The following is a 24,028-nucleotide window of genomic DNA, read 5'->3' as shown; positions in this document are numbered from 1 at the left end:
GTTGTGTGTGTGTTTGTGTGTGTGTGTGTGTGTGTGTTGGGGGCAGGGAAGTGTTCCTCTAAGTGATGTAACTGTTGGGGCCATAGCTGTGCAGACATAAACGTTTCCAGATGCTGCTTCTCAACTCAACAGAATGAGTTGGCAGCATTAGTCCTCATCCAGACTCCTCCTCTTCTTTTTCTTTTCTCTTTCTGTCTCACATCCCCCTCTCTGGCTTGGCAACCTGGTGGTCCTTCTTTAAAGGGACAGGTCACTTCAAAATGAAAATGTGGTCTTTTCATGTGTCGCTGAAAAGACACATATGATCCAAACCCATATGATCGCAAAAGATGTTTTGAAAAATCCTCAAGTAGCACTTTTCTATACATCCATTGTTACATATTGTATGTAGAATCTCTGAATGTTGCAGCTTTTGATACTACTGTGAAGTGATTTATAAGATTTTTGCAACTCACCTTCTCTCATCTCACTCTACTAGGAAAAAGAGAAGAAATACATGCTTCCTCTGGACAACCTGAAGCTCAGAGACGTGGAGAAAGGCTTCATGTCCACTAAGCATATTTTTGCAATCTTCAACACTGAGCAAAGGTCAGGGCTGACTGCAACTCTCTGTGTTTGTGTATTTTGGTTTGGTATTCGGTCGCTTCATGTGTTCGATCCCCCTCGCAGGAACGTCTATAAGGACTTGCGTCAGATCGAGCTGGCCTGTGATACGCAGGAGGACATGGACAGCTGGAAAGCCTCTTTTCTCCGAGCAGGCGTTTATCCTGAGAAAGATCAGGTACTAATGTTCAGTTTGAACACATGTACAATCTAAAACATTCTGCGTTCCATTACTGAGAGTTCAAAGTCTACACATTTAAGATTATTTTGTATCAGGATTTATTTTTGACTGTCAGCACTACTAGAAAACTTCACTAGTCACTTACGCTCACCAAGGCTGCGTTTATTGCAAGAAATACACTAAAAACAATATATATACATGTAGTGGATCATAACCTTTCATCAAAGTTGTCCTAAAACCATAATGCGTTCTTTTCTTAGGACAACTTTGGTGAACTTTTTTTCTGATCCACTTCAAATGTTGACTACTGTATATAAAACAAATAAACACATTTTGAATTAATATTTTGTAATTGTTACAACTCTGTTAGCTTGAATGCATTTTTAAATGTAATTTATTCCTGTTTGGCATTTCTCCAGTCATCAGTGTCACATGTTCCTAACATTTTTTTTTTTTCAGGATTCTTTGATGAATAGTACGTTTCAAAGTACAGCATTTACTAGAAATATAATTTATTTTGCATTATACATGTATTTCCAGTCACTTTTGATCAATTGAATGGATCCCTGCTGAATAAAAATGTCTTTCTTTCAAAAACAACATTACTGGTACAAAACGATAATATATGTTATGAAATGAATAATAGTTGTATAGTAGTAGCGGTGACGGTGCGTCTAAGGAAAACATTGCTATTATTACCATAAATACTTGGGGTTAGGTAGTTGAAAAATATTAGCACATCCATTTCTGTTATTGACATAGTACCTGCAATTATGCAGTTTTAAGATGGGTGTTTTACATTATTACTGTGTAATTACTATGTTATTACTAAGCAATCTGCGTAAGCAACCAGCGAGAAACACTCACACTGCAACATGTTAAAAACACTGAAAATACAGCAGCTACTTAGCAATTTCAAAGCATCTTAGGGACAACTTTTACATGGACAAACATCACTTCTGTTTTCTAGTATCTAGTAAATAGTTAAAAATACTTTTTCCCACCGATGCAATCTCCGTTTGATCGGCAGAAGTTGTTTTAGAGGTTAAGAAGTTTTTACATTTTGATGAAAGAAAACATTTCTTCCCTTAAGCATAGTATGCACTTCTCCATCCAGCACAATAAGACCAGGAATGTATTAAAGATACAGGTCACTTTAGATGTTGTCTTTAAAATTAATGATCATTCCTAAACTTAGATCAAAACTGGGATGTATGTGTGTAGGTGGAGTCAGAAGATGCCGCTCCAGCCGACACCTTCTCCATGGACCCTCAGCTGGAGAGGCAGGTGGAGACCATCCGTAACCTGGTGGACTCTTACATCAGTATCGTCAACAAGACCATCAGAGACCTCATGCCCAAGACTATCATGCACCTCATGATCAACAACGTAAGTACACCACTGCTCGTGTTTTAAGCAGTTCATCTTGAAACATAATAATTCTAACAAATTGCAAACATCGTCACCTCTTCATTAATCTTTCTGTCCTGTTCGGACGTCTTTCTGTCCCCAGGCTAAAGACTTCATCCACTCAGAGCTGCTGGCATACCTGTACTCCTCGGGTGATCAGAACAGTCTGATGGAGGAGTCTGCTGACCAGGCCCAGCGCAGAGACGAGATGCTGCGAATGTACAACGCCATAAAAGAGGCCCTCCACATCATCGGTGACATCAGCACCACCACTGTGTCCACTCCTGCTCCTCCGCCCGTCAACGACAGCTGGATTCCAGAGACAAGGTCAGAAAATGAACAGCGTGCTGCTGTCTGGGAAAGAGTTACATTCCCATTACTCTTGCTATGTTCAGAATGAATAGCCTATATACAGAATGAAATACTACTAAATAAAAATCACATTTCATTTTCTGTGATACTTGGGTCTAGGGCTGAGTGATAAATCGACAATGATAATTATCGTGTGATAAACATTTCCTCGATAAATGTTTGATATAATGCTTAAGAGGCAAAGGCTCCATCATTTACCATAGATTAACTGTAGTACCACTAACTGCACCACAATATTGTGTCAGAAATGTGGGTGTTTGTGTCAACTTTTATTATATTATTAATGTAGACGTGTATTAAATCTATTGAAGGAGGAGTAATGGAATTATATTATTTTTAGTGTTTAATCAATAGCATTTAATCAAGTGAGCTAAATGTATTTAGACTACTGTTTTTCATACAGATACCTAGAAGCCATATTACATTTTTACCATGGTATTGAGGTGCTATAGTTGTGGTTTTAACTCTGATTATAATGATCTAAATGTATGCTACTATGGAAGGCCAATGGCTTAAAAACAAAACAACAGTCAGAATAATTAAATTTTACCATATAAGAAAATATGATTGCTACAATTTTTACAGATTGATAATGACCATAAATCTATATCTGCATCCTAACTCAATGTACTATCAAATGTGTATTTCTAAGAGACCAAAAAAAAGTTATCAATATTATCAGGCAACACAGCCCTGTTACTTGATTTGAAATATTACTCATAAGAACAGGCCGATCTAAGAACACATTTTTTTTTTCTTCAATTAAGATATTTATTTTAAAGAAAAATGACTGGTTTATCTTTTAAAGTTTAAAGAATTCAAAAGTGAAATATTTGTCATTTTTAGTGTCCTTCATTACCCGTTTTAATACTATATTTCTTCTTTTCCTGTCTGTGTAGCCCCACCCCCCAGCACAGACCGTCTTCATCGGCTCCGGCCCCCAGCAGGCCTCCTGCAGTGAGAGGTCCAACGCCAGGCCCGCCCACTCTTAACCCCATCCCCTCCTTTGTAGCCCCGCCCATTCCCACTCGCCCAGGCCAAGATCCTTTCACTGCGCCCCCTCAGATCCCCTCCCGCCCCGCCCGCATCCCCCCGGGCATCCCCAGGTAAGACACTTAACTGTCTGACACCTCCGCGTAGAAGTGTATTCTTGCTGTGCTGTGTAAGAATGAGCGTCTTGTGTCTGAAGCTCAAAGGACTGAGGAAAATACTGTTTGAACAAGGTTTGACTGTTGTACTTTTTCTTCAGCTCTGATTCTTCTCACTAGATATTTTTTTTTTCTGTCATATACTAAACAAGTTTTCCTTCATTTACTTCTCAGCATATTCTTTCTAATCCTTCCAGTGATATCATTTTCCTGTTTTGATCTCCTCTCTTCTCTTCATTTCTTCTCGTTTCTACTAATCTAGCCTCATGTGTTCTCATCTCTCTTCATCACTTCTATTCTCACCTCTTTTCTATTCTAACTTGTACTGTATCTATTTTTGTCTTAAATCTTATTGTGCTTTCTCTCTTGGTCTCATCTGGTATTTTCCTATCTCTTCCTGTCTGCCTGGTTTCTTTTCATGACATTGTTTCTTTTCTTCTTGCCTCTTCTTCTCTTTTCTCATTTAGTCTTACTTTGCCTCTTTTGTCTGGTCTGTTTTTTTCCCTCTATTCTAGCCTTCTCTTCTGCTTTTGTGTGTCCTCATCTAGCTACTTCTTGTCTCACATAGTGTCACCTAACTTCTCGTCTCCTCCCATCTCATCTTGTTGTTTATCTCATTTCATCTCTAGTCTCAATTCTTCAAATTTTGTCATCTAGCCTCCGTCGTTTACTCTCATTTAGCCTCTCTTCGTCTCTCATTCATCTCTTCTAGTCTCATCTAGTCACCTTTTCTTGTCTCATCTTTTCTCTTTTATGTCTCATTTCTGCTCTCATCTCCTCTTAGGTCATCTCATCTAGTCCTTATCTTTTTGTCTTTTCTCATATCATTAGTCTCATCCACTCTCATCTCACCTCGGCTCAACTCTAATGTTGTCTTATCTAGTCTTATTTCCTAATCTTTTGTCTCTTTTCATATCTTCTAGTCTCATCTAGTCACCCTTTCTGGTCTCATCTTTTCTCTTTTAGGTCTCATTTCTCTTCTAATTTCCTCTCAGGTTGTCTCATCTAGTCTTTTTCCAATATATTTGTCTTTTCTCCTTTCTTCTCACCTCGTCTCGTCTCTTTTAATTTCTTTTAGTCTCACCCTCTCATTTCTTCTAGTCATCTCTTCTTGCCTAATCACAACTCTAGTCTTGTTTCTTCAGCTTGTCTCTTCTCATCTCATCTTGTCTCATGAAGACTTGTCTCTCCTCCTCTTGCATCTTTTCATCTCTTCTAGTCTCATCTAGATAGCTTTTCTTTCTCATCTTTTCTTTTTTATGTTTCATTTCTGCTCTCATCTCCTCTTGGGTCACCTCATTTAGTCCTTTTCTTATCTTTTTGTCTTTTCTCATTTCTTCTCATCCCATCTCATGCAGTCTCGTCTCTTTTAGTCTCATCTACTCGTCTCTTCTTGCCTCATCTCTTCTCCTGGTCTTTTCTCATCTATTCTCATCTCTCAATCCCCATATTTTGTTTATTTTCTTCCCGTCTCATTAAGTCTTGTCTTTTCCTCATGTTTTGTCTCGCCATCTTGTCTTATCTCATCTAGTCCCATCTTGTCTGTTTTCATCCCGTCTAGTCTCATCTAGTCACCTTTCCTTGCCTCATCTATTCTCCTTTTTTCTTTTCTCATCTCATCTCACGTCTTCTCTCATGTAGTCTCATCTCATCTAATTTCCTCTCATGTAGTCTTGTCTCTCCTCATCTTGTCTCTTTTCATCTCTTCTATGTTTTATCTTTTCTCATCTCATCTAGTTTACTTACAGTACGTATCCCCTTCTCCTTCATCATTTCCCTGGGGTTGTGGGTTTGTCTCACCTTTGTTTCTCACTATTTCTCCTTCAACAGCAGAAGACCCCCTGGCGCTCCCAACCGGCCCACCATTATCCGCCCCGCCGAGCCCTCCCTGCTAGACTAGCCACCATAGTCTGACAGAAAGAAAGAGAGAGAGAGGAAGGGCTGGAGAACTGCACTGAAACACGTGCACGTGTGTCTACACATACCGCCTGACCAATAGACCTAAATAATCCACTCAAACTGTCCTCTGATCAGCGCTGCTAGTCACATCCGTACTTTTAAAGGCCAGAGGTCTAAATTAAGCACATAAATATTCAAATAAATATATTATTGTTGTTATTATGGTATTCAAATTTAGAATGAACTAAAGGGTGTTGTGGCCTCCAACTTTCAGTTATTTCATCACTCAAATAGGTCAGTTGACCACCAGGGGGTATCCTACTCAACTTGTGTTGACGAACCAACATTACCTCCTCTCTGACTAGTGGTTTAATGTGGGATAAGATGTATACAAGCACTGTGCGAGCTAGTTGCTGTTAAACTAGCCTGTCTTCTTTCTGTTCTTGGGTAACTTAAGGGTTGTTGAAGACTCTTTCTTGTTATAGACACACTTCCTTATGTGTTTTTGTTTTCATTCTGTTTTCTTGACTCTCTAACTTGATCTGCTGAAACAAGACACCATGTTGTTATTGCTATGTGGGATTGATTTTGACCTGATTTCTTTGTTTTTCATGTTCAATTGGCCGTTTATGTTTTGATATCCTTCAAAACGGCACATTTAAGTACCAAGCGACTGTGAATTATGACTCGGTAGCAGCTAACCGAATTAGAGAAAAGCAAACATAGTTCACAAGTCAAAAAACTAGATGTTGACACTCATATTTGGAGTTGACAAGCAACATCATCTTTCTGTTGTGTCGGGAAATTTGGTTATTGAAAAGCACTTCTTGTTCTCGGGTGATGGGAATTTCTTAGATAGTTAGAAGAGGAGGTGGGGCTTGTATGCAAATCTCTGTAATGATCTGTTTATACAAATAATAATTTGTGTATATGAACATAATCCTGGAAGGCACGGTAACCACTTGCGATGGGCCGACCTGTCAGAGCTCAGAGCTCAGGTAACATCCGACTCCAAATCTCGCTTAGCGTTCTGATCATTGTAATTTAAATTAATCTGCAAGGCGCTTTTATTTTCATTCAGGGATAGTGAGGGTCGGGGGAGGGTTTATGAGCGGGAAAAACACCAGGGTGCTACAGGAAGTGGGAATGCACTCAAACACTGGGTCGCTGAACATGGTACATGCAGGTGTATTTGGGGTCTAGGGCGTTTGCTTTATGGAACCAGTCCGCTCTTGCTTGCAAAGACACGGAACTTTCTGAACGCAAAAAACAGTGAATCTTTAACATAGGGATCATAGTAATGTACTAACAAGTGTATTATTTAAAACCTGGGAATTTGTCTTTGTGTTGATTTGCATTTTTGACAAACTGTTTGCTTCTGAGTAGAACGACAGATGCTCTTCACTTTCGGTTGCGTTAACAATGGTTGAACAGAATTCAGAGTGAACACGGTCCAGCTGGTTTCCTGTTGATCCTGTTTTGATTGCGGAGTCTTTGATGTTTGCTTTTATTGATGTGCGTGCAAGGAAATGGGCCGTGACTAATTTTCCTTTCTTGATTAACTTGAGGATAAAAATAGGGATTTGGTGTAAGCGAGACCGGGTCTTTAATTTTAGCATCGATTCGTCTGTCAATAATCCCAGGCTTGAAGTCAGACTTGAGATGAAATTTAAAAATATTAGCTGCAGATTTCAGGGCCAAACGCTCTTTAATCACTCCTGTGTGTTATGGCTACAGTGATGGCAACCCTGCTCCTTCTTCAGTCATTTCGAGGCTTGAATTCAAATTGTATCCAGCCGTATGTTTTCCGATTTCAAATTACTTCAGTATCTGTTAAGAACTGGATAATGTTCAGATCACTGCAGCCATACCTTTCTCTGTAGTCATTGGTTATGGTGACCCGATCCCTGTCTCTCCTTCTAATAATTGTATCTTTTTGTATGGAGTGAGGGACTGAGGACATATTTACCATCCTTTTTATGCTTTTGGAATAACAAATCATTGTCAAGTGCCTGTGTAGCAATTATAATGGAATTGGAGCAAAATGCACAATGAGAATTGGAAGTTAGATGATAATAAAAGGTGTTATGTATAATAAAGATCTGGTGCTCTGGTGGTCGGTGTTTCCTTGTGTAACGTCTCCTCGCTGTCTGCTTAATTTTCCATGACATGTCTATCCCAGCATGCATCTCTTCCTCTGTGTTATCGTGGAAATAAATCAAATGTGGTCTCACTCACCTCTGACTGCGTCCGAAGCCACATGCCCTTTCTTTGAATAACTACTTTGTATGTTCTACACAGTATTAATGTGCAACACCATCTCATGGCAAACTATTTTATGTTTTGGCAAATTGGTGGCTAATTTATATGAATTCATACAATTTAATTTGTATGTTTTCATATGACCTACTTGTGCCTCTTTGATAGAGATGTTCAGAGGAGGACATTCATGCTTACTTTTTTTTTTCTATAAACCATATGCTTTTGTACTATTCAATTTATACAAATTCATACTAAATCCCTTTGTAAAATAGTCCCATTTTCTTGTGAGATCAGGTTAATTCAGTAGTGTAAATGAAATCTGAATGTACTACATAGGCTATGCATACTTCAGAAATTCCCCGAAAGTAGTTCATCTGGGTACTTTTCATGAATACTATGAAGTTGGACATAAAACTCTTTTCACATTGTTTTTTTTTTTTTTTTTTGCTTACCATATAGTAGGGAAATGCATACTAATGCATATTATTTTTAACATAAGAGCGGGGGCAGCCATTTGTAACTTTAATGTGCAAGGCTTTCGGTCGCTTCCAGTTATTGCATATTCCATCATATTTTATAAGGAGTGTGGGTAATTATATCTTCTGCCTGGTAAATTTGGTATCCATTGATATATGAACACTCAGTAACGTACACGGTTCATCACAAATATGTTTTTGGAGCTCTGAAGATAGTGCCCAATTGAGAATGCGAACGCAATGGCCAATTATAGATGTTAAAAGTTACCACATCCACTTACAACCATTCAAAACTACTCTTTAGTTACCTATGTCCAAGCACGTGGAAAAGCTCGGAGTAGAATGTCACGTGTTCTCATCTCAGCATTACCATAATTACAACATGGCGTGATTGCAGCTCTTGTCCATAGCAAACCAATTTTTGAAGCGAGTGTGATTACATTGGTCAATCACAGGTTGTTAAGTCAGTGATATATCCACGCAATACCATTAAAAATGGTTTTGAATCAAGCCGTTAACTCGTGAGGTAAACGATTCCCCACCTAGGAAAGTCCTCACTTATGAGTTATTTCTATTGCATATTGACACCTATGTGATGAATATGCATATAAGTGTTAGCAAAAAGCTAAATATAGGTAGGTCTAATCCATTAGTTACTGTTTCTAGGCTGGTATATAGGTTACAGTCGCATTACCCTCACTTTTCAAATGAAAATGTTGAAAGGGAACCTCCAGAAAATCAAAGTCTTAGCACAAGTGTTTACTTTTAACATGCACTAATTAATAAATTGGGGATACTGTGATGCAGTGTCAATTGGAATGGAGCACAGCACAGGAGCATGTAATGAGCTCATGAGTCACATTTGAAGGGTTGAGGGTCTCAAGAACAGGATTTAGAACCACGTGGCTTCATTACCACTTCTTCCAATGTAAAAAAAAAAAAAAAGCTGACCTTTTACGTATGACTCATGAGCACGTTTCCTTAGTGGAAGTACAAAGAGAGAGAGAATAAGTCTTATGTCATCATGGAAGACTACATCTGACTAATGATTAGTGTTGTTTTATTATCAGCATGTGACCTGATGAGTAGCCTAATGCAAGGCTCATATTTAGCAGCTTTCCTGCCAAAATCAGCGGTTTCTACATAAGTGAATAGTACAACTTCTTAGATAATCTACTCCCAAACCGGGTAGAGATCAGAGTTACTGTAAACATACATGTTTCACTCTGCACAGCACACAAATGAAATTCTCACTGCTGATCTGTGCTTTTGGCTGCGGTTGTTGAACAGACGTCCACCTCCACGACGGCCAGAGAACCAGTGGTGAAGCTGATCCGACGCAGTGAAGAAGAATCACCATACAGCTGCTCTGAACCATGAGGACAGGATGCCTGCTTTCAGAGGATATCAATAGGATATCAAAGGACCAATCAATTGGATTGGAAAAAAGTCAATTTAAATGTTCCTATGCGATTTAAAAAATGGACCAAAGATGAGATTCTTCTAGGTATTACACAGTCTTGTTTGAACTTTACTCTCTTGATGTGAAAAGGTGCTGACCTACCTTTTTTGTAGCAGTCTTGGTTCTAGAGGTAGTTTTTCTCATTAGGTTTCACCATAGATTAAATAAATAAAAGTGTTGAACTGAATCAAACCAGCTCAGAAATGCAACATTACAAACTTTGAATTAAGTCTAAAACCAGATATGAAGTACTGTATGAATGATGGTGAATCTGAAATATTGACAAAAAAAATTGACTTAGAATCATTGATTTTGTATATTAAAAGCAATATTAACTTTTTTCCCCCAAACTTTGAAATATTTACAAAGGAATAGAAGAAATAGAGTGCTGATGCATTGATGACATATTATATTTTTTGTAGGCCAACCCATAAGTTTGCGTCACCCTGGTTCCCCCTTGACAAAACCAAATGTGATTTTCCCATTGGCTTTTGGATTACTGCAGAAAATAAGCTGTTACCAACAAAATCAAATTCTTACACATTTGGTTCAAACTTGTCACACATGAACACAACTGAACGATAAAGCCTAAACACAATCACGTAATGTACAAACTAAACATAGGCTATAAACAAACTACACCAGGGTCACATGACTTCAAAGCCATTATGCTATTGAATAGATGAGTTGGTATGATGACATTTATGTTCCCAACAACCATTTAGTTATTTAACCAGTTGTGTATTTACTTATGTATTTTATGGCATTGAATAAAACAAGTGAACATGAGTTTTTCACCACAGACTTTATTTCAACCAAAAACCTACTCAAAAAACCTTCAGTACTATGGAAATGGAAGGTTTAAAACGCAAACTTATTTCCAGGTTTTGGTCAATGAAAATACATCAGGCGACTACAGGAGGTGCGTTCCACTTGACTTTAAGACTTTCCGAAGCACTTCCTCTCAGGGGAATCCATGCTGCCATTTTGAAGTGCGTTCCACTTCATTAACTAAGCATTCTGTCTGTGAATTGTTTCATTGAACTCTAGGGACTCTTATTTAGTTTGTAATGAATATGGCTGTACATAATGTTTACTAGGCATTTTTTTTAGAGATTAATGGCAACAACATGATTCTGATTCCCACACTACAGCAATAACTCAATTCATCGCAGTTAGCAAATGACTTGAAATGTCACCTCAATAACCCAGATGAGTTTTAAATTCATTTTGCATTTGCACTTGCTTGGCCACATATGTCTGAGCTGCATTTGTTCCAAATGAGATGCTAATGTGCTGAATAATAATCCATTCAAAGCAAAACGTTCCCTTGGATTTTTATTTTCCTGCTGTGTAAATCCATGAGAAAAGTTAATAGTTATGAGACTCAGAAGTCTCATAAATTATTTCAACCACAGTGTTTTAAAAGTCAAGTACAAAATTACATTCCAATTTTTTTTTATGCTTCAAGTAAGTTTAGTGTTCAGCAGTGTTAGCACTCTACAGAAAACTCTTAGAATTAAAAATGGTCAGATTCACTGATAGCTCCAAACACTTCAATTCTAACATAAACGGGGGACATTTTTTGGACCTGAGTTTCTGTTCCACAGAATCCATTAGTCCAGCATACAGTGTTCCAGTATCGTCCCTCTCCAGTTCATCTCTGCTATGTGCAAACTCTGTGTTTGTCACTGAATAATCTGCGTAACGTGTATATCTGGGCGAGAGCCACGCTGACCATGACCAGCAGACTGACACTGGACCAGAAGGAAACCCGCCACAGGTTATCCTCCAGCAGGTAACGGTCACGAGCCTCGAACGCCCGCAACGTCGTCTGTAGCTGACGGCTTCGCTCCAGATTCTTGTGAACGGCGTCCATTGTGTCCTGTGCGATGAGAGAAAACATGAGCGAAGCTATAGTTCCCACAAAACATTTTGAAACAATGCATTTTGGCTGCAGATGATAAGTGCCAAAACCAAGAAAATTTGAACTGCAAATCATTTTCTTAACTGCATTCCACCATTTAAAAAATGTTCTAGATCTAATGTGAAAATACCAGCCTGACAGCTTTTCTTCAACTTTAATAAAGCCTACTGTAAACTATTTGATTTGCAAATTTCATTCAAATAATCAAAATAATCCGAACATAACCTGAAAAACCTGTAGTACACAATCTACTACATGCCTTTTGTTGTCTGACTAATAGCCTATACTTGTTAGCAAGTAAAAGGCCTTTAAGTTTAATTGTAAAATCATCTACTTTCAGGTTGTGCTAATATTTGCTAATTCTATATCACGGGAACTTGACAATAACTTCTATGTTGTTAGTAATATTTCAAGATGAACGTACTGGACTGGCTTAGGTTTCTTAGAAAAATCATGTTAAAATTTGGGGGGGAAACGCAATTTGATTATTAATTTATTAATTTTACACTAGGCCTAATATTTATATGCATTTTATGCAAGTAGTCTCTTATGTTGTTAAAAAGATCTCAATGTACATTACAAGCTATCAGAATTTCATCTTTTTGTCCATATAAATATTAGCAACTGGGCCAAAAATTGCACATTGTTGCTTAGTTTGAGCTCCATATTCAATATAATATTTTATGAGCCATAAAGGCTTGATATATCAAATAATACTTCTTTTTTTTCTATGTCACGTCTTCCAGAGTTAAGAAACCTTACAGCGCCTATATAATGTACGGTTTGTTTACTGCAAAAGCTTATCTGTCATCTAATGTATAGTAAGTTGAATGAAAATGTTATCAGAACCTTTTTAGAACTGCCGTCAATACAATACAATGTTCTAGTAATGATTTGATATTTATCATACACATAATCCACATGTACATCCTACAATAATAAGAACTGTAAACTATTGGCAAATGAATGAAGTGCTGTGTGATTTGTGTACCCTGATATCCTCCAATTTGTACTCCAGCAAGTCCTCCGGTTCAGCCAGAGCAGCCCAATCTTCATCATCCTCATCGTCCTCCTCTGGTCCATCCACGATCACCTCCACATACACCATCTTCTCTGAAATATGGCTGAAGCTGTTGTCAAAGCAAATCCTGTAGTCGCCCTCCTCAGTGGGGTCCACTCTGACAGCAAACCCCCGACACACACAAAGCAAGATTACTAGAATGTCACGGCTTGTGAAAAATTAGATCCAAAAATACAATCCACACAATAGAAGTCCATATAAAAGTCCATCACTTAAACTGTTTGGTAACAAATTTAAATATATTTTGTGTTCATAGTCAAACCAGTGGAAGCTCATTTCTGGAATAAAACGATTTTGACTTGTTTCCTTGGAATTCTGACTTTACATCTCTCTCATTTCTGAGGGAAAAAAAAGTCAGAATTGCAAGATATAAAGCCAGAGAAACAAAGTCAAAGGGTAAAATCTACATAAAAAAAAAAAAAAAAAAATATTAGTCTTAATTATTAGATGTGAACTCAGAATAAATTGCGAGATTGTGAACTCAGAATTCTAAGAAAGTCAAAATTGTGAGCTTATAAATGCAAAATTCCAAGAAAAAAAGTACAAATTGCGAGATGTACAGTCAGAACTCAAATTTTTGAGAATAACACTGAGAAGTCGGGGGAAAAAAAGTTTTTAGCTCGCATTTCAAAGTCAAGAATTGTGTTCTAAAAAGTCACAATTATCTTTTCAATAGTTTTATTCTGTGATGGAAATAAGCTTCCATACAAACCGGTTTGGAATGACATCAGAGTAAATAATAACAGAACTTACATTTCTGCGTGAACTATCCCTTTAAGTAGGCTTTTAATTTGATAAAACTTTTCATTTTACTTTTCATTTGACTGGTAACCTGGTTATGCAACCAGTTCTGTAAGCAGGCAACTGTTTTCTGTAAATTCAGTTGTGTGTCAGCCCTGCAGCAGCAGACAGCATGCAATTTTGCAGCAGAGGACATGCAAATACTGTGGGTTATGACAGTCCAAAACTATGAGTAAAGGTTTCAGCTTTGTGCACTATGGGATGTGAAGCTCACGTGTGTATGCCATCTGATTTTCTGAAGTCGGAGACCAATCTATATCCTTGCGGGGAGATCAGAGTGAAGCCGACGTCCAGCCCTGAGCCTGCAATGACCTGCAGACAACACATATGGGTTAATGCCAGGGTGACTGATAAATGAAACAGCATTCGAAACCCACATTTAATTCTGTAATGTGACATGCATACAAGTGCAAAGATACACATATATAAATTTAAAATTCAAATTAGAGGTCTCCTATCTTCCACAGACTGATAAAGCAGCCCATTGAGGATTCAGTGTGCTGTTGCTAGAGATAAAGTAAGGCAAACAGAAACCATGTAGCACTAGAGACATTGTGATCCTTCCAGCAGATGGAATGAGCTTTTGGCCGAGTCAGCTGTCCTGCAGCTGTGCCTGTTTTTAACGTAAAGCTGGATGGCTCCACAAACACACCCAAGACACGAGGTACAGTGAACCTTCAGAGAAAGGTCACAACACAGGGCTGGACTCGAATAACTAAAAGACAGTAGCTTCTGTGAGTAAACAGGACTGAATGAGGATTGCTTAACCCCTTTGTATTCAATTGACTTTGACGTCAATAATATTGAACGTCCCACCAGAGCTGTAGAGAAGAACCACACACATGAAACCAAACCATAAACACACTGTTCATGTTGTATTAGCATGTGATCACTTATGATTCATAAGTACAGTCATTCATATCTATGCACTTTGACCAAAACATGCACCTGTGAAAGGAAATGTCCTGCTACTTCCTGGTCATTACTGTGTATATATATATATATATATATATATATATATATATATATCATAAAGCAAAAGTTAGAACACAAACAAATAGATTTGAGACTTGCTAACAATAAATAACATTGCAATTAACATTTAACAACTTGCTGACTGGTGTTGCCTCTCGAGTCATTTCCAATAGGTTTTCATCATTTAAGAGCATTGCAATTAAATAACTGAAATACTTTAAATGTTTCATTGACCTGGTACTCCACTTCCATGCTGCCGCTCTTAGTGGCTGTTTGGAAGAAGCACTCGGTTGCTCCTGGAGGTAAAAGGAAAGTGAACTCGGTGTCCTTATTCTGTCTGAATGCGAATCCCAAATCCACGCGGAGCGTCAGAAAGAGCAGCAAACACACTACGAGACGCTTCTCTTTACACCGCTCCATGTCTTTGCTCTTCAGAAACACACTCGAGCAGCAGTTTCAAGCAGCCCGTCTGCACTGCGAGCGACGCGACAACGCTAGGACGCTATCATCGCCTTACACTGCAAGAGCTTTGTTTGGACTCTTGTGAAATTGCGGCGACAATCAGCCGCGCGTGAAGTTTGATAGCTTCGCGGATAATGAACGCGTAGTAGTTTTCCCGCGTCGCGTAAAACGCGATTTGTCCACTGTGTTCCGACGTCAGGATTCAACGCGCGCACGTTCTGATAATGTTATCATAATGGTTTCATAAGTTTTTTTTGTTATAATAATTTTGTCTATTTGTATCTAACTCTATAAGAAGCTTATAGAAGTAGTCTTTCGTAGTCTTGGTTTTATTTATTTATTAATGTTAGTGACAAAAACCTTTATGCTTCGCTCATAGTTGTGAATGTTATAATACTATAAGGGGAAAACATAATTGAAATGTGACCAGAACCATGTTCTGTATGGGGGTATAATGCTGAACATCTGTAATGTTTTGGAAAAAATACAAATCAATTATAATTATAAAACTAACAAACTTATAAAGAACCTTTTATCAAGTGGATACAATGAATTGAAGAGTTCAGATGCAAAAGTGCCTTCTAAAATGAGCATTTTATATCAGGCTTCAGGTTTAGTAATTTTACTTTAATGGCAATTAATGTGTATAGGTCCTTTTCTATGCAATTAAAGTGAGGTAATTGAACATAAATGTAGGGGTCTAAAATGCTAGTTTTAGAAGAATATTTTAGACAGGACTTAGGGCTTTTGCATCTGAACTCTTCAAATATTGTTGCCATTTTTATTTAGTTTCATCTATCTTGATCAACAATCACCCCAGGACCTAATTTGGATGATTATACAAATCCTCATATTATAGGCCATGCTTGCTTGGCTTTGGAGTGAATAGTGAAGTTTGTCAAAAAAATTGCAATGCTGGACTTATTAAAGGGATAGTTCACTCAAAAATGGAAATTGTGTTATCATTTACTCACCCTCATATCGTTCCTCACTTAAAGACTTTTGTTCAGCTTTGAAACACACAAGAAGATATTTGTTATATTCCCTCATCATTTTTGTCCATCCTTTGTCCATCATTTTTCTGAAGAGACACAATCACTTTATATGATCACTAGCTTTATTTCATCATCAAAATGTTTGCTTGACACACAAGAACCAGTAAGTTTTGCTCTTGAGTGTAAAGTAAGAACATTGAGCTGATATTAATATTGTAATTATTTATGGTTTTAAGGGTTAACTTTTATTTAAATATACATTATGTATGTATCTCTAATAAGAAGTCCATGGTAAGACCCTGCTAGATAAATGTGTGTAAATACTACTATCTTTCAAGGCCTTGACACATTGAACAGACGGTCAGCCGTCATTTAGCATCTGTCAGCTCAGTTTTTTGCTGTCTTCCACACCATCAGCAGTTGTTCAAATTTGGCAATAATAATTTAAGTTCCGCATTCAACAGTGTCAATAACTGTAGGATGGAGGACAGAAATATCTGGACTTCAGCATTGGTCCATCTTTAGCTATCTAAGTGACGTGTGGTTAAGTATGGTGTCCCATTCCTGGAATTTATGCTCTGCATTTCACCCATTCAAGTGCACACACACACACACACACCATGAACACACTCGCAGTGGGCAGACATTTTTTCAGTGCCTTGCTTAAGGGTCTCACCTCAGTCGTGGTTTTTTCAGGTGGAAGAGAGCACTGGTCGTTTACTCCCCCCACCCACAATCCCTGCCAGTACCGAGACTCAAACTTGTAACCTTTGGGCTACAAGTCTGACTCTCTAACCATTAGGCCACAAATGGAAGATGCTAGTGTTTTGTATGGCATGCATTCTGCCAATCAATGTTGAACCAATCAACTTCCTGCAGTGCGAAAATGGCAAAAAGTGGGTACTTCCGCCAATAGTTATAGGAACCCCTTAAAAAAACCCTGATGCAAGCAAACAAACAATCCATGAGTGCACACATATAATGATTTTTCATTACTTCAGCTCACCTGAGCATTACTATATGCATTACTACTTTAATAATGACATGGAAATTTAATAAAGACACTGAAAACCATTTGAAATGGTAAGGAAGCGATGATGTTCGTAAGGCCGCAGTCCTAGCCGGTTTGTAAAGCCATCTGAAAATGAGTGTCGTACAACTCTGACATAAAGTAAATTACGTTAAAGCTGTAATGTGATTGGTTATTATGGCACATGTGATCCAAGTACAATACAGACCCTCTAATCTCCCTTTTAGTAAAAAAATCTCTGGTTTCACTTTCCTTCTTTGAATGACAAATGCAAACTACTGCCCCCATTGGTAGAGTTGTTTCCTCTCGCGCAGGTGCAGAACGTACATGCTAGTTGACCTTTGGATGTAGTCTTTGACGTGTGTTCAAGTGTAACTTTTTGGCCCAGGCGCAAGTGACAACACAGTCATATTTCATCACAACTAGCTTTTTGATATCGGTTTCATGTGTCACGAGCTAAGGCATGAAATCAAAAGTACATAAGGACTGAATGAGTCTCCTGAATGTGAGATAGCTCGCTCTCTCTCAGTCTACTACTCTGCATTTTTGTTTTTGTCAGCTGAACTATACTTGTGGTTATTGTTCTAAATATAAGGATGAGAAAGGAGACCACATCAGCCTGTACGGCGTATCACTGCTCTTTTGTGTTTTATTGCTTTATTTTTCCTACAGCAAAGTTACCTAAAAACGTTACCATAGCTAAGAAGTGTGTGAGTAGGGGAAGCTGTGGCTGAGAGCTGATGCACAGGAGAGAGGAAGGTGTGAATGGGTGGGCCTGTTGCATGACCATGAACATGCATTTATCTGCTTGTGTAGGCATTTGTGTGTTCCACGTCTTTTCTGATTCCCATTTATGTATATTCCACTTCCAACCCACTCAAATGGAATATGTCACGTTCCGAAAGACAAAAGATATGACATTTTAACACTGTTTTTTTTTTTTTCCCTCGTTTCAAAAACTAGAAAATTTGATTTAAATATAGCACTTATTTCATCCCACATTTCTCAAACTTGCAGATTTGACTTGACTTGATTTGACTACCTGTCACTTGAAATAATAGTACAGGAGATTTTGAGAGTGGTCTGACTTTGTCTTTTTTTTTTCAGACATCCGTCCGCCCATCTGTGGGCTTTGTGAGTGATGTTTATCTTTCACTCTCACTGTGGGTCTTGCTCTCACTTTACTTGCTCTCACTTTATTGCACTGGGTCTTCTTGCACCTCTCTGGATGTGCAGTTGTCATCTCTGAAGTGGCCAGAGACGGTGTGCGCGCGCACATGGCTACGGGTAAAGTGTTGTATCCTTCAGTATTCGTGGTGGACAGTAAAATGAAGCCCCCTCCGCTGCCCCCCAAGCCGGGCCGTAGACAGCGGAAGGATGTGATCCAGACTCTTCTGGTGATCCTGGTTTGTGTGGCACTGTGTGGCATGGCTGTGGAGGCCTGCTTCATCTACCATCTGTTCACATCAAAAGAAAACTCTGTAAGTACCATTTGGTCCAACTTTCTGAAGCATCGCTTGTGTACTTTCATTCAGCATCAGTCTTTCACTCACTTTTCATATCAGTTGATCTAATCTCAGTTCATCAATCTCAGTTGTTCATCAGTTCTTCTTTTTAGATCATTGCTGCTTTTTATCAGTTTAATCATTTCTCATGTCTTTCCTGTCTTCTGTTTCTCTTTTATATGAAGAATACACAGTAGATTATGTTATTTGGTTGTTGACCTCATCGTGGTTTATCACTTTTAGCTACCTCTAGTAATCGGAATCAATAAGATATATCTATAATTAAACTATAACTGTGTAAATATATATTTAAGCTGCGTTTTTAAACTTTCTACTCATCAAATAATTATGAAAAGAAGTATTAGTTTTCACAAAAATAAGCAGAAACTGTTTTCAATGGTGATAATGATGAGAAATGTTTCATGAGAAGCAATCCCCATATTAGAGTGATTTCTGAAAGATCATGTGACACCGAAGACTGGAACAATAATGCAAAAAATTAAGGAATGATTTAGATTTTAAAATATATTGAAATAGAAAACATTTATTTTACATTTCAAGAATATTACAGTTTATACTGCATTTTTAATCAAATAATGCAGCTTAGAGAGTGAGTATGTATATATATATATATATATATATATATATATATATATATATATTTCTACATTTGCTCCAAAGAGTACATACATTTACACACACACACACACACACACACACACACACACACACACGCGTTTATTTTTGTGAAAAGTAGGGACATCCCATAGGTGTAATGGTTTTTATACTGTACAAACTGTATATTCTATCACCCTACACCAGCGGTTCCCAAACTTTTTTTTCCTGCGCACCCCGTTCTATGTCCCAACCGGGATGGCGCACCCCCAATCCCCACTTAAAAAAAACGCAACAAAGCTGTCTTTAGTGACATGCGCAAATAACCAGAACACGCATGACAATAAAAAAATCAACAAAGTTTCAATATAATACAACAAAGCTACGCACAAGCTTCCACTTTTAAGAGGACGAGTGACAGACACAGGCTCAGTAACAGAAAGCACGGTTATTTTCAGCCGCGTAAAAGAAACATGGCCACGAATTCAAATGCGTCCCACCATGCTGAACACAATTATTTTTTTTTTCAGTTTTACAATTATTATTATTATTTTTTTTACATTAATTTAAACATTTACTTAAAAAAACATTAGGCTATAGCTTATGTTAAATTATTTTGTGTTTCATATATTATTTTCAGGCATGAGCAGACCTACTCACATAACATTACGCATTTAACGAACACATACAAGCGCCCACTTTGGCAGAATTCAATTCAAATAGCCATCAACAGCCATTAGTTCGGTAAAATTGAGCATCAGGATGGACAAATTTGTTTTTAAGGGAGAAAAAAAGAAATGTGAAAAAGGCCAGCGAATGAACACGTAGCTAGTCAAAGTCAAAGTCAAAGTCACCTTTATTTATATACCTACCGCTTTAAACAAAATACATTGCGTCAAAGCAACTGAACAACATTCATTAGGAAAACAGTGTCAATAATGCAAAATGATAGTTAAAGGCAGTTCATCATTTAATTCAGTCATTATGTCATCTCTGTTCAGTTAAACAGTGTCTGTGCATTTATTTGCAATTAGAAAAAATAATAGTTGCAGTATCAGTAGTAAAGGAGAGTGCTGGATTTTTGGTTTGCCCCGCAACTTACTTGAAGAAGTTCAGGCAAATGGGAACACAATATATTACATAGCAATCATCCTTAATTGAAGAAATGTGGCAAAACATCTCTGGAGAGAACCTCATATTATTAAATTCGAATGTTCTTTCCATATTTGGATCAACATAGGCTACATTTGTGAACGCACATTTTCTGCAATGTCGCGTCAAGTCATGCTCCCGTGCACGTCTTACAGACTGCATCTTAGGCCTATGTTAAACTTTCCGCGTCCGCGGGGAGTCCGCTAGGTAGGCGTGACGTAAACATCGTCACGGGAAAGTGTGTGCGGAGGCTCTGAGAGGACGAACGCGTACCTCCCATTTTTTATGACCGCGCGGACAGGTGCGCGTGGTTAGTAGGCTTCAGAAGCACAGTTGCACATGTGGAGGCAGTGTGAAGAAGCCCATTGCTACTCGAACCTGTGTAATCCGCTTGCACTTGGACTTGGACCAAAGTGCGGCCCAGTGGAAAAAAAGGTTGAGAACCACTATAACACAACGGTTATGGAAATTAGAACGACATTGAATTAAATTGCAATGAAGTTACAAACGATCCACATCATTAAAGAGAATAAGCTCCGAAATAGATAAAATAAATAAAAACGAGGATCAATCTGAAACTTTTCAAGAGCGACAATAAAATTAGCCTACACACGATCCACAACATAATTAAGTTGCAAAGAGCATAGGCTCAAACATAAAATAAAATAAAAGAGTATGCAGCCTGCAGCGAGAGAGAGATTTCCTCAAGATTTTTTCTATTTAATCAGTTAAATAGTGTTAGTTAAATAGTACATTTTCTTTCTCTATTCTCGTCTCTTTTGCCTCCAAATCCTCACTCTCTCTTGGCCCCTCTCCTCCTGACCAACAACTTTATCATAAGATGTCCGACTTGACAGTTTCTCTGATTTCAGCCAGTTAAGCATATTTATAATATATTATTATAGAATGACACACACACACACACACACACACACACACATACACACACACACACACACACACACACACACACACACACACACACACACACACACACACACACATATACTGTCATTATGGGAAGTAAATATCCCCCAAACACTATGAAATTACACAATTCATAGATGATGTTCATATTTCACAATATGATAATGCTGATAATATAATGCAAAACAAAATAATTTAACTAATTTATTTGTGAAAACAGACTGTATGTAGATGAAGATGTTTCCGTCAGGCTCCTTGCCGTACATGAAACTTGCAGAAATGTAGCTGGACAGCTGGTGCTCAAACCACATTGCGTGCTGTGGTTACCTGATCTAGACCCAACAAATGCAGTTATGAGAAAATAGGTCTTAAACAACCTGCAACAGGTTTATCTGATATGATTTGCATTGTGACACAAATAAGCTATCTGGGGCAAACGCAACTGCGTTCCAAGCCTTATTATTTAAAATACAAATAATCATACTAACATTTTTTTTTTATTACTACATTTTTTTTTTTTGCTTTGCATATTAGTAGTGTATAGCTTGATAATTTCACATTACTGTTTTCATATTTAATGGTAAACGTGCAACCAAGCAAACAAAAATAATGGTTGCTCTTTAGCATTTCCTCGCTTTCTTTGCCACAATCTGTATTGTATAAAGCACTATATAAATAAAGGTGATATAAATCAGTATTGTGACATACACCTAAATTAAATGGATTATCGGAAAGAAAAGAGGGCGGAGACTGTAAGTCGGTTGTTTGATGAATGTAAGACGTGGAACTCAAGGCAGATGAATGTGAGTTTGACATGATGTTGATGAAATTATGCTTTGTTTTGTTTGTTTTTTACATGAACTAAAGTGCAGGAATTTGCCACAGCTGATGCAACAGCAACCCATGTTGCAACAGCATCATTGTAGTATCACTGAGGTGGTAAACCTCAAAAGGTTTTGCAGACTCTTCAATCAATATGAAAGATTCATAAATGTAAGATTCTCTTTTTTAATCTTCCACAGACACTTCCAGTTGAACCACAGATTGGCATGAGAAAACAAGGTAAAGATAGCGCTATAGTCTGAAGTGCGACAAGTTTACTCTGATGCATTGCACCTTTTATTCTTGGTAAACATGGCATATGATTGCACTTTAAACCTATGATACTTTATTTATTTATTTTTGGAATATCGCAGAGAAAGAACATACTCTAACGCCCAAACAAAAACCGCTTGGAGAAATGAAGCCATCAAAACCAATGGCACAACTGACAAGTAAGTTTATTTTTTTAGATGCTAGGTTTAGTTTATTTGTCATCAATTACAATCAGTGACTAGCAATCCAATGTCTATTCACTGTTAATACTTCCCAAGTCAGAAGAAATGAATTAGTACAAATAGAAGTATGGGAACAATTCAGTCACCAAAAGTCTGCATGTATGCCGATCACCTGGTCTTACTTCACTATCCACCGTATTTTCATGACAAAATGTATACATGGGATCATGAAAGAGCAAATTCATTCAAGAGTTTGTAAACATGTGAGAGCTAATGTGTATGATGCTCTTGCTGTCCTCTCTTTTAGCTGGTCAGGAACCTGTAAATGGAGTCGTGCTGTGGCATGAGAATCATCAGTCCATTCTTTACCATGTCAAACACAAGGCAAATGAGGGCAAACTCATCATAGAGAAAGAAGGATATTATTCCATCTACTCTAAGATCAACTTCAAGGAGGACAACATCATATTCAGCCACTCTGTAGTCTGGCAAACACATCGATATGCAGGGAACGAGATTCTGCTTCTCCAGTCCTCCAGGTTCCGTCCTAAACCCACGAGGTCCAGAACCATCGACAACAGCTACCTAAGTGGGGTGTTTCATCTGTACAAAGGAGATGCTGTCTTTGTCAGGGTGAAAAACTGTACACTGGTGTTGTCTAATGCTGCTGAGAACTACTTTGGTCTGTTCATGGTTTAGATGGATTCTGCAATCAGACTGTTTACATCTCAGTAATGTGCGAGTTCACAGCTAGATCTGATGGAAGAATAAACTATTAATAATCACAATACTTAGTCTTCCTTTAAATCTGTACCTTTCAAGTAAAAAACGAAAAACTGAAAACAAACTAGATACTTAAATAAGAAGGAATCAAACTTTTTCTTGTTCTTTTAAGATAAGACGTTCATCGTATAGGATAGATATATAGGACAGGATATTTCACTCTCTCTCTCTGTCTATATATATATATATATATATATATGTATATGTATATATACACAGTATATACCTTGTAATGTTTAATAATTTTAATAAAATAATAATAATAATTTTTTGAAGTGGTAAATCAACCAAAGAAATCAAATCAAAATATCATTTTCACACTTATTTCTTTATTTTACTTGTTTCTTTGTGAGTTATTTCTGAAATTTACTTACTAGTTTCTATATCTATGTATACTGTATACTATAGTGCGGCCAAATGATAAATCGTATCCAAAAAATAAGTTTTTGTTTGCATAATACTGTATGTGTGTGTTCTGTGTATATTTATTGTGTATATATAAATACACACACATACAGTATATATTTGGAAAATATTGACATGTATATGCTTACATTCATATAATCTAAATTATATAAAATATATATAATATATAAAAAAATTCTAAAATATATACACACATTATATACATTATACATATAGACATTACACTCTTACACCTTTTATTTTGGATGCGATTAATCAT

At 37.5% G+C, this 24,028-nt stretch overlaps 3 protein-coding genes across 8 annotated transcripts in view; 2 read left to right on the top strand and 1 right to left on the bottom strand.

Annotated features, from left to right (window-relative positions):
• LOC132151677 (dynamin-2) overlaps nucleotides 1-7,648 on the top strand; it is a 47,650-nt gene extending 40,002 nt beyond the window's left edge. For 5 of the 6 annotated variants that reach the window (XM_059560006.1, XM_059559986.1, XM_059559997.1 and 2 more), the window contains 6 exons: nucleotides 479-588; nucleotides 670-781; nucleotides 2,009-2,173; nucleotides 2,298-2,521; nucleotides 3,466-3,672; nucleotides 5,545-7,648. In XM_059560006.1, the coding sequence (XP_059415989.1) occupies nucleotides 479-588; nucleotides 670-781; nucleotides 2,009-2,173; nucleotides 2,298-2,521; nucleotides 3,466-3,672; nucleotides 5,545-5,614 (888 nt within the window). In that variant the 3' untranslated portion in view covers nucleotides 5,615-7,648. The remainder of the gene's footprint in view (nucleotides 1-478; nucleotides 589-669; nucleotides 782-2,008; nucleotides 2,174-2,297; nucleotides 2,522-3,465; nucleotides 3,673-5,544) is intronic. The other variant, XM_059560013.1, reaches the window with a different exon arrangement.
• A 3,771-nt stretch (nucleotides 7,649-11,419) lies between these two features.
• Nucleotides 11,420-15,240, bottom strand: LOC132151668 (transmembrane emp24 domain-containing protein 1-like). Its single transcript, XM_059559960.1, has 4 exons — nucleotides 14,832-15,240; nucleotides 13,837-13,934; nucleotides 12,732-12,918; nucleotides 11,420-11,698 (listed from the first exon to the last, which is right to left on the bottom strand). Exons 1-4 carry the CDS (start codon nucleotides 15,015-15,017, stop codon nucleotides 11,480-11,482), a joined length of 690 nt encoding a protein of 229 aa, XP_059415943.1. The 5' UTR covers nucleotides 15,018-15,240; the 3' UTR covers nucleotides 11,420-11,479.
• A 3,035-nt stretch (nucleotides 15,241-18,275) lies between these two features.
• Nucleotides 18,276-23,797, top strand: LOC132124204 (tumor necrosis factor ligand superfamily member 6-like). Its single transcript, XM_059535153.1, has 4 exons — nucleotides 18,276-18,565; nucleotides 22,306-22,345; nucleotides 22,480-22,557; nucleotides 22,868-23,797. Exons 1-4 carry the CDS (start codon nucleotides 18,362-18,364, stop codon nucleotides 23,257-23,259), a joined length of 714 nt encoding a protein of 237 aa, XP_059391136.1. The 5' UTR covers nucleotides 18,276-18,361; the 3' UTR covers nucleotides 23,260-23,797.
• Nucleotides 23,798-24,028: the final 231 nt, after the last annotated feature.

This window comes from Carassius carassius, chromosome 1 (assembly GCF_963082965.1).
Source record: "Carassius carassius chromosome 1, fCarCar2.1, whole genome shotgun sequence".
Classification (NCBI taxonomy): Eukaryota; Metazoa; Chordata; class Actinopteri; order Cypriniformes; family Cyprinidae; genus Carassius; species Carassius carassius.
The sequence above is the reverse complement of the archived record's forward strand: the minus strand, read 5'-3'. Positions and strand labels throughout refer to the sequence as shown.

Bases quoted from the DNA above. Each gene is read 5' to 3' on its own strand.
- LOC132151668 (XM_059559960.1), bottom strand. From the start codon at position 15,017: ATGGAGCGGTGTAAAGAGAAGCGTCTCGTAGTGTGTTTGCTGCTCTTT. The intron at 13,935-14,831 runs GTCAATGAAACA...TGTTGTCTGCAG, and splicing joins GCATGGAAGTGGAGTACCAG to GTCATTGCAGGCTCAGGGCT. The intron at 12,919-13,836 runs GTGAGCTTCACA...GTTTGCTGTCAG, and splicing joins AAATCAGATGGCATACACAC to AGTGGACCCCACTGAGGAGG.
- LOC132124204 (XM_059535153.1), top strand. From the start codon at position 18,362: ATGGCTACGGGTAAAGTGTTGTATCCTTCAGTATTCGTGGTGGACAGT. The intron at 18,566-22,305 runs GTAAGTACCATT...AATCTTCCACAG, and splicing joins TCACATCAAAAGAAAACTCT to ACACTTCCAGTTGAACCACA. The intron at 22,346-22,479 runs GTAAAGATAGCG...GGAATATCGCAG, and splicing joins GATTGGCATGAGAAAACAAG to AGAAAGAACATACTCTAACG.